This window comes from Bos taurus, chromosome 2 (assembly GCF_002263795.3).
Source record: "Bos taurus isolate L1 Dominette 01449 registration number 42190680 breed Hereford chromosome 2, ARS-UCD2.0, whole genome shotgun sequence".
NCBI classification, from domain to species: Eukaryota; Metazoa; Chordata; class Mammalia; order Artiodactyla; family Bovidae; genus Bos; species Bos taurus.
In genome coordinates this window covers 46973814-46990032 of record NC_037329.1, presented here as the reverse complement: position 1 = coordinate 46990032, position 16219 = coordinate 46973814, and the positions used below count along the sequence as shown (strand labels likewise).

At 40.5% G+C, this 16219-nt stretch overlaps 1 protein-coding gene across 3 annotated transcripts in view; it reads left to right on the top strand.

Moving 5' to 3' along the window:
- Positions 1–16219, top strand: part of LYPD6B (LY6/PLAUR domain containing 6B) — a 237378-nt gene that overhangs the window by 209776 nt on the left and 11383 nt on the right. For all 3 annotated transcript variants that reach the window (XM_002685362.5, XM_059880188.1, XM_059880186.1), the window contains exons 3-4: positions 10666–10818; positions 13501–13599. In XM_002685362.5, coding sequence (XP_002685408.1) covers positions 10704–10818; positions 13501–13599 — 214 coding nt within the window. In that variant the 5' untranslated portion in view covers positions 10666–10703. The remainder of the gene's footprint in view (positions 1–10665; positions 10819–13500; positions 13600–16219) is intronic.

The following is a 16219-nucleotide window of genomic DNA, read 5'->3' as shown; positions in this document are numbered from 1 at the left end:
CATCCTAAAGCTTTCCCAAATGAAAGATAACCGTGTGGATGCTGAAAGCAGCTGACGTGATTGGTAATATAGTCTCTTACACAGAGTTCTAGGGGCTTCCCAGGTGGCGCTGGTAGTAAAGAACCTGCCTGCCAATGCAGGAGATTTAAGAGATGCAGGTTAGATCCCTGGGTGGGGAAGATCCCCTGGAGGAGGGCTTGGTAACCTACTCCGGTATTCTTGCCTGGAGAATCCCATGGACAGAGGAGCCTGGAAGGCTATGACCCACAGGATCACAAAAAGTTGAACGTGACTGAAGCGACTTAGCAAGAACACATGCTCACGGTCACTTTGTCATAGCACTTAAGCAGTTATTTCATTCATAAGATATGTATGTACATCTGCATATATGTACACACATATAAACATATATATGTATACACATATATACATACGTATATACATATGTACACATATACACACATATCCAGATCAAATTATCATCTCAGATTTCTGTTTTGGTACAGATATTCCATCATGTTAGAATATATACAGAGAGATTCAAATGAGACACACATCAGTATACATACTTTATTTCTATGGTCATTTTCCTATGTCTGCTGAGGTTAAATGCAGTCAAAAGTGCTCGCCGTCACTTGCATGTCTAGTGACCTTGAAAGCTAAGTTTTCTCAGTTGAGTTCTGTATGCCATGTGTTAGAGAAGGCATATTTTGGATTGTTCTCCTCTACTCAACAATTGTAGAATATTGGGTCCTTAGCCAGTGTTCTTGCATGGAGAATCCCAGGGACGGGGGAGCCTGGTGGGCTGCCGTCTATGGGGTCGCACAGAGTCAGACACGACTCAAGTGACTTAGCAGCAGCAGCAGCCAGCTATTGGACATTACAGCCTAGATTTCTATTATGAGAACTTTGATTGGCTATTAAAAGACATGAGTTCAGTACAGCAAGCACGGATGGGGAACATAAAACACAGTGTCCTCCGTGCCTAGCCTCTGCTGCCACTCGGTTTACATCCATGCAGGTCTGCGGGTCGCATGGCGCATTAACAGCACCAGCACCTCTGTGCCTGCAGCTCTCTTGAAGAGGTTCTGTCCAGTTATTCTGTCTTCCTCTCAAATTAAAGACACCTCTCTTACACAGAAAAGAAAATAACATCCCTCATTTGCCTGCCTGACAGCGGAAATATCTTTATAAAATTGCCTCAGTATTATGCCTTTGGCTTTTTTTCTTTAAAGAAATGGCCAAATGAGGGATGTGTCTTGAGCTCTTCAAAACAAATTTCAGGCATTATCTGCATGTTCTTTGGTGCTTTCTGTAGAAAAATGCATAGGGCCCATTAATTTGAGAATTAAGGACTAGGGAGTTTTCTGTTTACAAATCATGAGAATGTGTATTCCACATGTTTCCCTTGGTTCCTGGGCAGTACAGAGCAGAGCATGACATACAACAGAGGAACACCATTTGTACAAGGGGTTAGGATCTTTATTTTTCCTTTCATCCAGTATGGTTTTTACACCGTATTTTGAGAACCTTAATGCTTTAATTGACTTGGCATAGGCCTCTTAAAAATCACTTATGGAAGCAAACTGTGTAAAAATTATTCCACCCATGTGAAGGATACTATTAGATATAATCAATTAACATATTTTATTAGGTCTCTATCATCTGTCCAAATAGTTCAATGAAACACAATAAACCAATCTTGATCCTTTGTAAAAGGAATCCATTTTCCAAGTCTTAAACATCTAAGCTTTTAAATATTGTTCATTTGGAGTTCTTACTGTCTTATTTCTCCAGTGTCATGAAAGCCTTCTCAAAAAGATGTAAAATTATATCTTGGACAAAAATGCAGCTGAAAAGCTATTACGTTGGAAGTATCTTTTAGCTATTTCTTAAAATTTGAATCCCATTTAAAAAGATTTCTTTACAATTGATTAGACTATTTCTTCACCCAAATTACATACTTATGGGCCCTGTATTAATTCACAATTAGATTTAAATTTGGTTTGCATAATGAAATGATTTTAATATTAGCACAGTTTTAGACAGTATCTTGTACCACAATGCATGTAGTAGGAACAACTCCCATCTTAACACTGTAAAATGCACACCTTTATGTTTAGAAATGAGATACTCAGTTCGGTGAGTTTTTGATCCTGTGTTTGAGATTTTTTGAAAGATTTTCTTTAAAAGAGAACAGCGGGAATCTGAAATATTATGGTAATATTGTATTTCATTATGACTTTTTAGGGCATAACTAAAAGTCTTCATTAATATTCTTCCCCTAAAATCATAGAATATTAGAAGTGAAGGAACCTTGGCAGTCATTCATCCCAGCTTTCCACTTGGTTGCAATAGAGAGAACTTCAGAATCTTCTTGAGAAATGAGTGCCCAGAACTCCACACTGTGTACCAGATTTGGTCCAGCTGGTATGGAATGGAGTTAGACAGTTATATCCCTTGATCTGATCTCTATTCTGCTAATATTGTCTGAAGAAGCCTCAGGGCAGGAAAGGAGAGGGAGAACAAGTCTTGAACATCATCTCAGTAAAATAGGAATTACCTATGTTATTGCACTCAGTCCACACAATTTAGAAAATTTGCCCACCTGACTCTAAGCCTCACTTGTCTTACTGGCAATGGGGACAGTACTTCTCTCTCTCTTTTTTTTTTTTTCTAATTTTATTTTATTTTTAAACTTTACATAATTGTATTAGTTTTGCGAAATATCAAAATGAATCCGCCACAGGTATACATGTGTTCCCCATCCCGAACCCTCCTCCCTCCTCCCTCCCCACACCATCCCTCTGGGCCATCCCAGTGAACCAGCCCCAAGCATCCAGCATCGTGCATCGAACCTGGACTGGCAACTCGTTTCCTACATGATATTTTACATGTTTCATTGCCATTCTCCCAAATCTTCCCACCCTCTCCCTCTCCCACAGAGTCCATAAGACTGTTCTATACATCAGTGTCTCTTTTGCTGTCTCGTACACCGGGTTATTGTTACCATCTTTCTAAATTCCATATATATGCGTTAGTATACTGTATTTATGTTTTTCCTTCTGGCTTACTTCACTCTGTATAATAGGCTCCAGTTTCATCCACCTCATTAGAACTGATTCAAATGTATTCTTTTTAATGGCTGAGTAATACTCCATTGTGTATATGTACCACAGCTTTCTTATCCATTCATCTGCTGATGGACATCTAGGTTGCTTCCATGTCTTGGCTATTAAAAACAGTGCTGCGATGAACATTGGGGTACACATGTCTCTTTCCCTTCTGGTTTCCTCAGTGTGTATGCCCAGCAGTGGGGTTGCTGGATCATAAGGCAGTTCTATTTCCAGTTTTTTAAGGAATCTCCACACTGTTCTCCATAGTGGCTGTACTAGTTTGCATTCCCACCAACAGTGTAAGAGGGTTCCCTTTTCTCCACACCCTCTCCAGCATTTATTATTTGTAGACTTTTGGATCGCAGCCATTCTGACTGGTGTGAAATGGTACCTCATAGTGGTTTTGATTTGCATTTCTCTGATAATGAGTGATGTTGAGCATCTTTTCATGTGTTTGTTAGCCATCTGTATGTCTTCTTTGGAGAAATGTCTATTTAGTTCTTTGGCCCATTTTTTGATTGGGTCATTTATTTTTCTGGAGTTGAGCTGTAGGAGTTGCTTGTATATTTTTGAGATTAGTTGTTTGTCAGTTGCTTCATTTGCTATTATTTTCTCCCATTCTGAAGGCTGTCTTTTCACCTTGCTAATAGTTTCCTTTGATGTGCAGAAGCTTTTAAGGTTAATTAGGTCCCATTTGTTTATTTTTGCTTTTATTTCCAATATTCTGGGAGGTGGGTCATAGAGGATCCTGCTGTGATGTATGTCGGAGAGTGTTTTGCCTATGTTCTCCTCTAGGAGTTTTATAGTTTCTGGTCTTACGTTTAGATCTTTAATCCATTTTGAGTTTATTTTTGTGTATGGTGTTAGAAAGTGGTCCAGTTTCATTCTTTTACAAGTGGTTGACCAGATTTCCCAGCACCACTTGTTAAAGAGATTGTCTTTAATCCATTGTATATTCTTGCCTCCTTTGTCAAAGATAAGGGACAGTACTTCTTAACTCTGTGGTTACCTGAGTATGAAAGGTAGACCTAGAATTTTATCCTGTTTGTTGTTGTTCAGTCGCTACGTTGTGTCTGACTCTGTGACCCCATGGACTGCAGCATGCCAGGCTCCCCTGTCCATCACTATCTCCTGGAGTTTGCTCAGATTCATGTCTATTGAGTCAGTGATGCTAACTAACCATCTCATCCTCTGCTGCCCCCTTCTTTTGCCTTCAGTCTTTCCCAGAGTCAGGGTCTTTAGGTCTTCCTGAATCTAAAGCCCATCATTTCCCCCTCAAAGATGACTGTATTAATTTTGACAGTCATAATTCACCAGTGGCTCACGTTAACTTTTGGACCCCAATAATGTGTGACAGCACAGGGACCATGTCTCTAACTCACTGTTGTATATAAGTGCTTAGCGCAGTACCTAGTATGAATGTATGACTTATAAACATGCTGCTTTCAAGATCTGGACAAGCTGTAAAGAGAGGTCAAATCATGATTCCATTTTTCCCTATTGAATGTTTTTTGCAAGAGTAAAATCCATAGTACTCTATGGAGATTTTTGTATTTTCAGATAAAGATGATGGACTAAGCATAAACTAAAATTCTCTCTTGTATTTTGCTTCAGGCACATAGAAATGCTAAATTAAATATCTTTACAATTAATTTTAAACTTGGGTTGCGGGGGAGGGGAATTATCCAGGTGCTGGAAACAGAGAATCTGTCAGAGAGGGTCAACTCTGAGCTGCAGGGCCAGGCTCTCATTGCCCAGGTCAGGTCCCCTCAAGGAAGACAGCTGAAGCAGTCTCAACCTATAGCCCGTGATTCATCTTGCCAAATTTCTTGGGAACCAGAATATCACCATTGGTCAAACTCAAATAGCTGGAAACAAGTAGTACTACCCTTGTGATAGACTGTAAAGTTTCCTGGCAAATTTCTCCTTTTCTGAGGAGTGTTTTCATCTTTTCCACTGTGAGTAAAATTCCAGCACTCAGGTTGCATTTTCTCTTTGCTTTCTATTCTTTTTACAAGGGAAGGCAGGCCCATTAGGTTTGCCATTAAAGTGTCTTAGCGCAGATAAGTGATGCTTGCGGTAAGGTGTGAATGCAGGTGTTGATAGGCATGTTGGACTTAGGAGAGCTGCTCCCCTTAAATTATCTATATTGCATTTGTTTTATTGGCAGTGGCGGTTGGCCTGGTGCTTGCTGACTCATTTTTAGCAATTGTATAAGCTGTGCTGGTGTTTACCACCTCTGCCTGATCTCGGGTTTCAAATCCCCTTTTGATCCCATCATGGTTTTATCATCATTGGATGCCCTGCCAGCTCCTTATTGCCCACAATCTGTCTTACTTGCTAAGAAAGGTGCTCCTTATAGGTCATAACTAATGATGTTCGTTCTGTTCCAAAATGTATCTATTGAATATCTACCATGTGCTGAGTGTGGACCTAGGGGATATAAAAGTGATGGAGGTCCTTTTCCTATCTCAGAAGAGCTTGAGGTCAAGGATGTGCCATTCCTGAGGCCTGCATGTACCCCAGGAAAGCTTAAAAATGCCACGTATAGGATGGGATGATGACCATGGCTGGGACCTGGGAAATAGTCATGCTGCTGGACCATGAGCCATGTACATCCATTACTCCTGGCAGTAGTGGGCCAGTCTCATATGGAGTTTCCTAAATTTACACATCTGGCTACCTGCCATTCCCTGAGTGCCTGAGAGTTGCCTGTCCCTGCTGTAACCCTACAGATGTGCCTTGCAGAAATCCCTTCTCTTGGCAAGGAAGCACACTGCATTCTGGAACAAGAATGAATATACTTTCCAAAGAGAGGACTCCTAAAATAAAGACCAGCATCAGAGGTTAGGGGTTTCTGACAAGGTCTTCTATCTGAGAAAGATGGATAATGGTGATGAGCTTTGTTGGGGGTTGGTGGGGTGGGGATGTTTTGAGCCAGCCGTGGGTTTGAGAAGTGTGGACCAGGTACCTAATATCTATGTGAGGCTATGTTAGTGTCAAAGTAAGAAAACATCCAAGTTACAGGAAGCTGAATTATGATGGCTGTATTCTAAGTCAGAGAGCAGCTGTTGTTAACCATTATGTGTGGGTCTTAACCCAGGGGGAAAATATGTATGGACATGATATTGCAAATAACCTTAAGTTCCTTGCAGGTCCCCCTCCCCTACATGGAGAACTCTGCTGTGTGATAGTCCTAGAGAAAGTAACAGAATGGTTTAGTTTAGCTTGTGTTCAAGATTTTTTTTTCCCCTTTTTGGAGCAGAATACAAATTCTGCTATAACCTTGTTCTGCAAGAAAGATTGCAACAAGAGCCTACTCAGCAAAGCCTCAGCAGATAAATTTTAGTTCAGAGTCTCCATGAAATGATTCCAAATGTGAAACTACTTTCAGATACTATAATTTAGTCATTTGCTTTTTCATTATCCTAATGTCTTTGGGTTGTGAAAAATAAAACAGTCATGTTAACACAAACCTATACACTGAAAAAGAGAGATAAATATAGGTGCCATGGGAAAAGCAGTATGTAGTAGATTATAAAACATACTCTGGAAAATATGAGATATTGTTATTTGGTGCTTCCCTCATCTGACAGGTAAAACCTTTGCAGTTTGAGAGGATCTTGATAGAATAAGACTATGCTGTTTTAACTAAAACCAGAAAGGAAAATACATCTAGTCTATATGGAAGCAACATTCTTGTGGCCTATTTTTCACCATTATCAACTTTTGTGCTAGAAGAAACTGCACAGACACATTTTGAGGGCATGCTGTGTTCCAGGCTGCGTGCTAGGGTCTTTGCACGTATTGCCCCTGAACCCCCACCTTGTGGGGGCAATAGTAATGAGACTATATTCTCTACAGTGCTTTTTCCAGGAAAGGGGAAACCACAACACATGTCTAATTCTTGGGTTTGTTGTTCCTTCCGTTGTTTTTAAGTCTTCCATGAGCCATCATATCATGCATGATGTTATCCAGAAGAACCTTTGAGGTATATCTGAATTCTTCCTTCCTCTGTGTTCACTGTTATTTGTATTCCTTTCTTCCCAGAGCTAGAAATAGGACTAGGCATTTTGGACCAATTACTACTTTCCAGAGACAAAGCTTTCTTGAGAGTAGTTTTCAAAACTAGATAATCTAAAACAGAACAGTTTCTCGACTCGGCTGGATCTGAGATCCTTGCCATGGCCTGGAAGTGCCTGTGTAGTCTGGCCTCACCGACTCTGGCTTTGTCTGTTCCCCCCTCTCTCATGCTCTGGTCACACTAGCTGCTTTCTGAGTTCCCCCAGTGAGGCACACTTCTTCTGATCTAAGGACTTGGTTTCTTTTCCCTTGATTCTTTGCTTGAACATGTCCTTATCAACATTTAATTCACCTGTATAAATGTCACCTACTCAGACGTATTGGGCTCACCATATATGTTAAACATTTCCTTCTGTCCACCGACATAACACCTTACCATGTTCCTTCCACAGAATTTACAATGGTCAGAAATTATGGCCTTTTCCATATGTACTGCCTGTCTTCTCCCTCTAAAATGCAAACTGCCTGAGAGCAAAGACTTTGTTGGGGATCCAGCGATGAAAATGTCTGTTATGTACTAGGTGTCAGTAATGGTGTATTGAATGGATGGGCTTTTGTCTGAGATGACGTGAGGAAAATTAGGGGTTCTGACTTGCGATTCCGAAGTACTTGGTGATGTGTTCATAATAGTAAATGCTTCAGAATTAGCAAAATGCTGAGCACATAAGTATTGAGATAGATAGATATGTATGAACAAATCTGTATACCCCTATGAGGTAGATATTATTATTATTCCCACTTTATAGATGCAAAAATTATGGTACAGAGAGGTTGAGGAACTTTTGTTAGGTGCTATTCAGATGGTAGGTTTGAAGGCAAGTACTTGAGCTAATGCTGTTTACCACTGAATAGAAAGTGCTCAATGAATACAGTTTTGACCATGTGCCCAGCACTGGCTGATTTCTCTCTGCATGATGTCACTTAGACCTCACCTCCATACTGTGAAGTAGGGACTGTCATTATGCCTGTTCTGGAGATGGGGATGCTGAGGCTTGGGAAACTTAAGCAACTTGTCTCAAGTCCCATAGTTGTCACTTAGTGATGCAAAAGGGACTTGGATATAGATAATATGAACGCTGTGATCTTATGCATTCTCTCTATATTACAGGGGGTTTCCAGGTGGCTTAGTGGTAAAGAATCTGCCTGCCAGTGCAGGAGACATGGTTTGATCCCTGGGTCAGGAAGATCCCCTGGAGAAGGAAATGGCAACCCACTCCAGCATTCTTGCCTGGAAAATCCCATGGACAGAGGATCCTGAGGGGCCACAGTCCATAGGGTCACAAAGAGTCAGACGACTGAGTGACGAAACCACCACCACCATCTTATTTACAAGAGCACTTCTGAATTGCTCTTAGAACACAGTCATGTTTGTGAAAGAGGGGTTAGTCTCCCCTACTTAGAGGGTCTCCACTAATGTAACAAAGAGGGTATCCATTACTTGGCTACAGATTTATAATAGACATGGAATAGTCCAACTCAGAGAAAGAAATAGGAGAAGTGGAATTGTGTCAATATAGCCACTTGTTTATAAGGAATTATAGAGTTGGTTAAATGTTCATTTTTTTTTTTTTTAAGAAAGCGCCTAACAATAGGATTTGGAAACCCAGTAACTGTGAAAGGTCAATTGTGATTGACCTTTGGAAAATGAACAAGGGCAGAATGAGATACATATTTGTATATCACTAGGTCTGATTTTGGACTGAGCTGAGATGCAGTGTATACAGCGTTTAGCATTATTGTTTTGTGAAACTTGCCAAGTTTTTTCACCCTGAGTCCTTCCTTAGAGACTTAGTTCTCTCAGAGGCAGAAGCCAGCTGTAGGGATGGTATATTGTCGTGGGTACATTTTGTCTAATATTCAGCTTATAGGTAGGCATTATTATCCCCTTAGGCAAAACCAGTATACTCAGAGATGGCATAAAATCCCTAGAAATTATGCATTCTTAATCTTAGCTGCAGGGAAAATATCCATGTCAGGGATTATGCTTAGCTATGTGGAGATCTTTTTTTTTTTTTTTCCTTTAGAAGATTCCCTAAACCCACTGAGACCTATTGAATTAGCAAGAATACGGGTTCAGCCATTTTCTTTGAACCCTAAGATTCCACCATTTTCACAGAACTTGTCTTACAAGTGCTCTTATGCACGCAGTTCTACGTGATCTTACTCAAGCCTCTATTGGATGGTCACAATGACCCAGGGTGTAGGCAGGCTGGGTGTTATTAAACCCCTTTACAGATGAGGAAATTGAGGTTAATAGAGTCTAAAGAGCTTGCCCAGGGTCAGGCTGCTAATAAATGGCAGAGCCAGCACCTGAACCAAAGTCTTTGGACTCCAGATGACTTCCTTTTTCTGCTGCCCACGCCTCCCGCTTGTGAAACGAACCTGGTGATGTTACAGGCTCTGAGCATCTCTCCTGAAGGTTTCCTTACTAGCAGGTCTGCTTCAAGAGGGTACAGTCAATGGGCTTAAGATGAAACACCTTACTGAGTGCTGTGTGCAAACCACTTTCTCTGGGTTTTGGCCCTGTCAACTTTAAGTGGCTGAAAGCAATAAGCAGTATCTGTGGGCCAGAACTAACATTATGTGTGTGGTTTTCAAACAACTGTTACTCTGTTCCCTTGCGAACCTCCTGGCCACGCCCCTTGCTCCTGGTGAGACAGGATACAGGTGGGGACGGCCTTCCACAGTTACTTTCATTTCTCTTCTCAGTGTCTGTGTGCTCTGGGGCCCAGTAGAGGCTTTGTTTCTCAAACTGGTTGCCCTTTTACTCACCGTCCTTCCTACTGTTCCAACTTTTATTGTGTCTTCCAAGTTTTGAAAAAATTGCAAAATTCATCAAGTTTTAAGTATTGACTCAGGGACTGGAATTTCAGAGAGGTGGTTCAGCAACTTCAGTGGAGCAACCCATTGAACCAAAGTGCGATTGTTAAAAGATCAGGTGACTCAGCACAAAGTCACCCAGCCAGCTCTGGCCGAGCAGTGATGGAATGGGGTGCAGGCAGGCCAGGACTGCTGCTCCATCTCTTGGGACCTAAGCCAGCAGGTGTCCTGCAGAGCCTGCCCGGTAGAAGGTAGCAACGGCTTAGCTTTCACCTGATGGGGAAGAGTGCACTTAAGTCACAGGTGTGGCTCTATAGAACAAGTAGATGGTTGGATACGTTTAAATAATCAAGCTTTTCCAAACAGAAGCCAAACACTCCTCGTGGGCTTCCCTGGTGGCTCAGCTGGTAAAGAATTGCCTGCAATGTGGGATACCGGGGTTTGATCCCTGGGTTGGGAAGATCCCCTGGAGGAGGGCATGGCAACCCACTCTGTATTCTTCTTGCCTGGAGAATCCCCATGGGCAGAGGAGCCTGGCGGGCTACAGTCCATGGGGTCGCAAAGAGTAGGACACGACTGAGCGACTAAGCACAGCACAGTGATGTATAAAACGCAGATAAACTCAACTCCTCTCTTTTCACCACAGGTATATGAGTGTTCGACTTCCCCACACCTGGGGTCAGAATGCTGCTCCTCTGTCACGCCCTCACTGTAGCTGTGGTCCAGACTTTTATCTTCTCTGAAAACCGGGTGTTTGCCAAGAACATCAACTTCTATAACGTGAGGCCTCCTCTTGATCGTAAGTAGTGGTTGTCACCGTTGTCCGTGACATGGGATCGGAATAACTAAAATCTGTTTCCCTATAGTAACCTTGCTGATTCTGGAACATTTGGTTTATATCAAGCATAAATCAGAAAGTCTTCATTACTTCCATGGGTAAGGGTGACACATGGTGACAGAAATTTTCTCCATTTCTTTAAGATGGTTTGGCTTCCTGCTGAAGTCTTAAAAGGGTTCATGTTTAAAATCATTTTCTGAACACTGTCCCTAAGAATGGCTCAGCAGGGGAAATTCAGTGTTCTTTGCTGATCCTTGGAGAAGGATTTTGACTGTAGGGAAGATTCTGCATAAATTATGTATAAAATCTCCCCTCCTTTCTCTCTCTTCAGACAAGTAAAACTTCTCTGATATATCTTATAGTTTTAGAAATGTTAATGCCAGTGATTCACAAACCTGGAAGAGTATCAGAATTACAACAAAAGCCTTTAAAATTACATATTCCTTGGTTTCTTCTCCAGAGATTCAGTAGTCAGGAGGGTGGGATGTGAAATTCTTTCTCTTTTTCCTCTCTTCTTTTTAGTTACACAGTCAGGTTTGGGAACAACTGTCTTTATACTCGTCCATGAGGAGTGTTCATACTCCTGTATAGTTACCATTCTGCACTTTGAATTTTGTTATTTAGGACATTCAGTCATAAGTAGGTGTGTATACATATATATTCTACATAGCCATACACACATACACCCCACACACCTTGAACTACCATTTATTACAAATTTCTAAATTGGTAGTGATTGTATACTTGATAGCTTAGCATAGACATCATTATCATAAAATCTGAATTATTGACAAATTTTTAACCTTTTAAGCCTGATATAACTTTATGATGAGCAAATTATTAAAGATATGATGAGCAAATTATTAAAAATATAAAATTAATACTTGATTATTACAGAAAATTCCAAAAGACTGGCAAATATGTAGAATAAGAAAATTTATTCATAATCCCAAGATTCAGAGCGAGGTCTTCTTTACATTTTGGTATACATTTGGCATACATTTTGACCACAATGGATTTGAACTGCCTGGGTTCACTTACTTATATGTGGATTTTTTTCAATAGTAAATAGTACTACGTGGTCTGCAGAGGGACATATGGAGGGCTGACATAAGATTATGTGAGGATTTTCAACTGCATATCCTTCTGTTTCTTTTTCTCTGCATATGTTTTTAAATATGTGACATACTGAGATCAAACAGATTTAATTTTGCAATAGCTTTTATTCCTTTACATTGTATTTTGAATACGTTTCCATGATTTTGAAAGTATCTTAATGTCTTACATTAAAAAATGTTTTCACTCATACAGCTGGCAGTGACACACACACACAATCATAACCAAACTAAATGTTTATGCTTCACTGAAAATCTTTTAAAATGCATTTTCCATTGGCTAATGACCTTAGAACAGATTTTAGGAATTACTAAATCAAAAAGGTAGTGCCAATTTTTACATTAACTATTCACCTACCAGCAATGAGTTTTAGTATTTTTAAAACTGCACTGAATTAGTAGGTGAAAATGGATTTCATTATTTATTTACCTACCTAATTCACTTTTATGCATAGGCAAAACTGAAATGTATTTGTGGTAATTAATTTTGTGTCCTCTGAGTTTTAGCTTTTGATAGTTTGCTCTTGGTTTATGCATCAATAATACCCTCCCCTGTATGTGAAATACCCACTGCTTTCTAATTATCATCCCAACTTGGGGTCAGGTTACTAGGATGGTTTGGGTTACCTTGATCTTTATTTCAGTCTTCAAAAGTAGGAGAATTAAATGTTTCACACAGGGCTTTACACTCTTGTCTATAGAGAAATGTCAAATTTATCCTTTTGATTTCTTGCCCATCAAAATAACAAGATACAAGGCAGAAAAAAGAAAGCATAAAGACAAAAAGAACATACTAGTAGTTGTCATTCCAGACTGCCAGCAGCTCATAATTCTTGTTTCTATAACACTCTTGCCTGAGCACAAAGGCCTGAGAATTACTATCATCCTGATATTAAATGTTACATTCCCGGTTGATGTCTAATGTAGGGATAATTGACATATCAAATGAAATTACTTGTTTGAAGTTAAGCCTAGCTGTAAAGCAACTACATAGGGATGGAAATCAATGTGGTTTCATATGCCAGGGATCCTAAGAGAGATCTTTCATGCAATCTCTTGTTTAACCTTTATTATACCTCTGCAAGTCATGGGGATCTTTAGGTAATAATAATAAATTACTTCTTAGTCAAAAGGGCAGAATTCAAGCTCAGGTTAATGACTCCAGTTCTTTTCAGGACCAATAATATATCAAAGTATTGGTCCCAATACTACCACCATCTTTGCCCATGCACTCAACCTTCACTTATTCCCAAATTATAAAAGAACAATACCATGGGTATTTCAAAGTGGCTCGTGGAATCATCTGCAGAACTGTGTAGTGCATATTCATAGATGAAATATTCAAAGAAAAGGGGATAAAGAAAATGCCCCAAAGTCTGGCAGTTAAGCCCAGCTTGACAGAAACAGAAATTGTAAGGATAATGATTTGTAAATTTTATTTGCTCTGGTAAAAGTTGCTAATTTTATTCCATATCTGATGTTTAAAAAATTTAACTATATTGTTTCCCTTTGCATTTTTTTTTTAAAGCTACACCATTTCCAAACAGCTTCAAGTGTTTTACCTGTGAAAATGCAGGGGATAATTATAACTGCAATCGATGGGCAGAAGATAAATGGTGCCCACAAAGTAAGTGTGCTGAGTTTGGAACTCTCTTTGTGACCAGACCTCATTTAGATCTCTCTCAACTGGCTCTGAGCAAAGGCATCTTATGTGATGAGATTAGCAAGCCAGAAGGCTGGTGATGTTGTATAGAAATCAGAGAACTTTTGACAAGACTATCCAGACATCAGACTAATCTGGGAGTACATGGAAACTGATGACATAGCCTCAATTTATACTTGTGTGTGCTTTGAGGAAGAATTTCTTAATTAATATTTACCAGTGAGAACAAATAGACCACAATGTTGACTAAGGCATTCTAAGAATGTCAGAAATGCTTGATGACACCTCTAGAAAAGTCCTACTTACTGTAAATCAAAAGAAGGTTTCTGTCCTCTTGAGATACACCGATGCTTAAGTGACTCCTTTGTTTACTTGACAAACGTTTGAGCATCTCTTTAGTTTGTTTAGTTGTCTGGTAGATCCCAGTGTGTAATCCAGTACCTGGACCATATTAGGCACTTGGTAAATATTGACAGAATGAGTGGATGCCTTTGACTATGTAGTCAGGAAATCCCTGAAGAATCTACATTTGCACTAAGATTCGAATGACCAGAACACATCAGCTCTGTGGAGATCTATAGGAAAAACATGTCAGTAAGAGGGAAGAGCAAACGCAAGGGTAAGATTTGGCTTCTACAGTGAACAGGAAGGCTGGCTGGTGAGGCTTAGTGGAAGGGGGAGAAAGGATTTGATGGAGATAAGGACCAGGACATGCAGGATCTTCGTTTTGGTAAGAAGTTTAGATTTCATTGGAAATGTGTTGGGTGTTGAAGCTATAGAGTACAAGATGCTAGGTATATTGTAAAATATTGCTCTGGCTTCTGTGTGCAGAATGAATGGTTGGGGACAAGAGAAGAAGCGGGCACCAAGTGGGCTCTTTCATTATCTTTTCGGGCAGCAGAAGATGGTCTTAGACGAATATAGGGGGCGAGAAGTTGAATGACTTAATACAGACAAACAAACTTGGATGCAAAGCAGACAGGATGTGCTGATAGAATTGAAAACCTCTACTTAGAACTATAAGGAAATCAGGCTGTTTGTATTTTAGGATACACTGTTTTTGTAGGTTTTCAGATGTGAAAGGCCAACAAAAACAAACTCTTCCAGACTTAGCAATTACCAGCTTTGATCTACTATTACTGTGAATCTTTTGGAAGTTTCTGTATCACTTTATGGGAGTGGAATAGCCCTGCCTCTTCCAGATAATGCCAGTGGTTGTGAGTGTGCTGTGCTCAGTCGTGTCCGGCTCTTTGTGACTCCATGGACTGCAGCCCACCAGGCTGCTCTGTCCATGGGATTCTCCAGGCAAGAATACTGGAGTGGGTTGCTGTGCCAGCCTACGGGGGATCTTCCCCACCCCAGGACTGAACCCACGTCTCTTTCATCTCCTGCATTGGCAGGTGGGTTCTTTACCACTGAGCTACCTGGGAAGCCCTTGATGATGCCAATGGGTGGAGCCAATGGATAGTAACACTGGGGACCTCTATGGGCCTGAGAATCTTATGCTCTAAATTAGACAGATGACTATGACATTTGCATGGACAGTATTGTTCATTACTTCTTTTCAAGAATAATTATGAAGATTTATTTTTCTTAATGTTCTCTTCAGCTCTCAAGAGTGTGTGACTGAATTGTGCTTTTGAGTACATGTGTGTCTGTGCATGTATTCTTTTGGGGATTTGTTTCTACATTTTCACAGATGTTTATTTCAATGTTTGCCAGGTAGGCAGATGCCTCTCCTTATTAGCTTGTGCGAGAGGGCTGGTAAAATTCTTTAACCATTTGCTTTAAATTTCCCCGAGAACTGGGAGGGGGAAGGGTTTGGAACAGCAGTAGATTGGGGCATTGATGTCCAGCCTCTTTATGACTGTCGCCCATTCTTTTGAATTGTACCAAACGCTGTTCAAGAGAAGGGAGCAACCAAGGATGAGATGGTTAGACAGCATCACTGACTCAATGAACATAAGTTTGAAACAACTCTGGGAGATGGCGAAGGACCTGAAAGCCTGGTGTGCTGCAGTCCATGGGGTTGCAAAGAGTCGGACATGACTGAGTGATTGAACAACAACAAAACGCTGTTTCTACTAATTCTGTACATGTTCCAATTTGTAATACATTAATCAAAGCCACTTTTAAGGGAACTTGCATGGGCATTTCTGGGTTTTAGAACTTTGTTGAAACATGGGAGCAAAAGAGGGATGCTGCAGTTTTCTGCCTCCAAGAAAATGTCAGGGAGGGGAGATAGGGGTCTTCCCTATCCACCCTGAAAACCTGACTCATAGAGAGAGGGACACGAGATGACCCTCCATTCCAGTGTGTATGAGTGTACACCAGCCAAGCCCGCAAAACAATAATCATCTGGAGTTCTGAGGCTGTAACTGCTTACCTTTCAGCTTGTCATTATCAAGGGGAGTGAGAGTCAGCCATTTCTTGGGACAAACAGGCCTGTGGCTGTTGTTCTTGGTCATCTCAGGTTTCCTTTATAGCTCTGCTGCTGCCATCAGCCAGTGGCGTTAAAAGAGAGTCTCTAGGTAACAAAACATGACAAGAATGACACGTCTTATTTTGTTTACCCGGTTCTTAC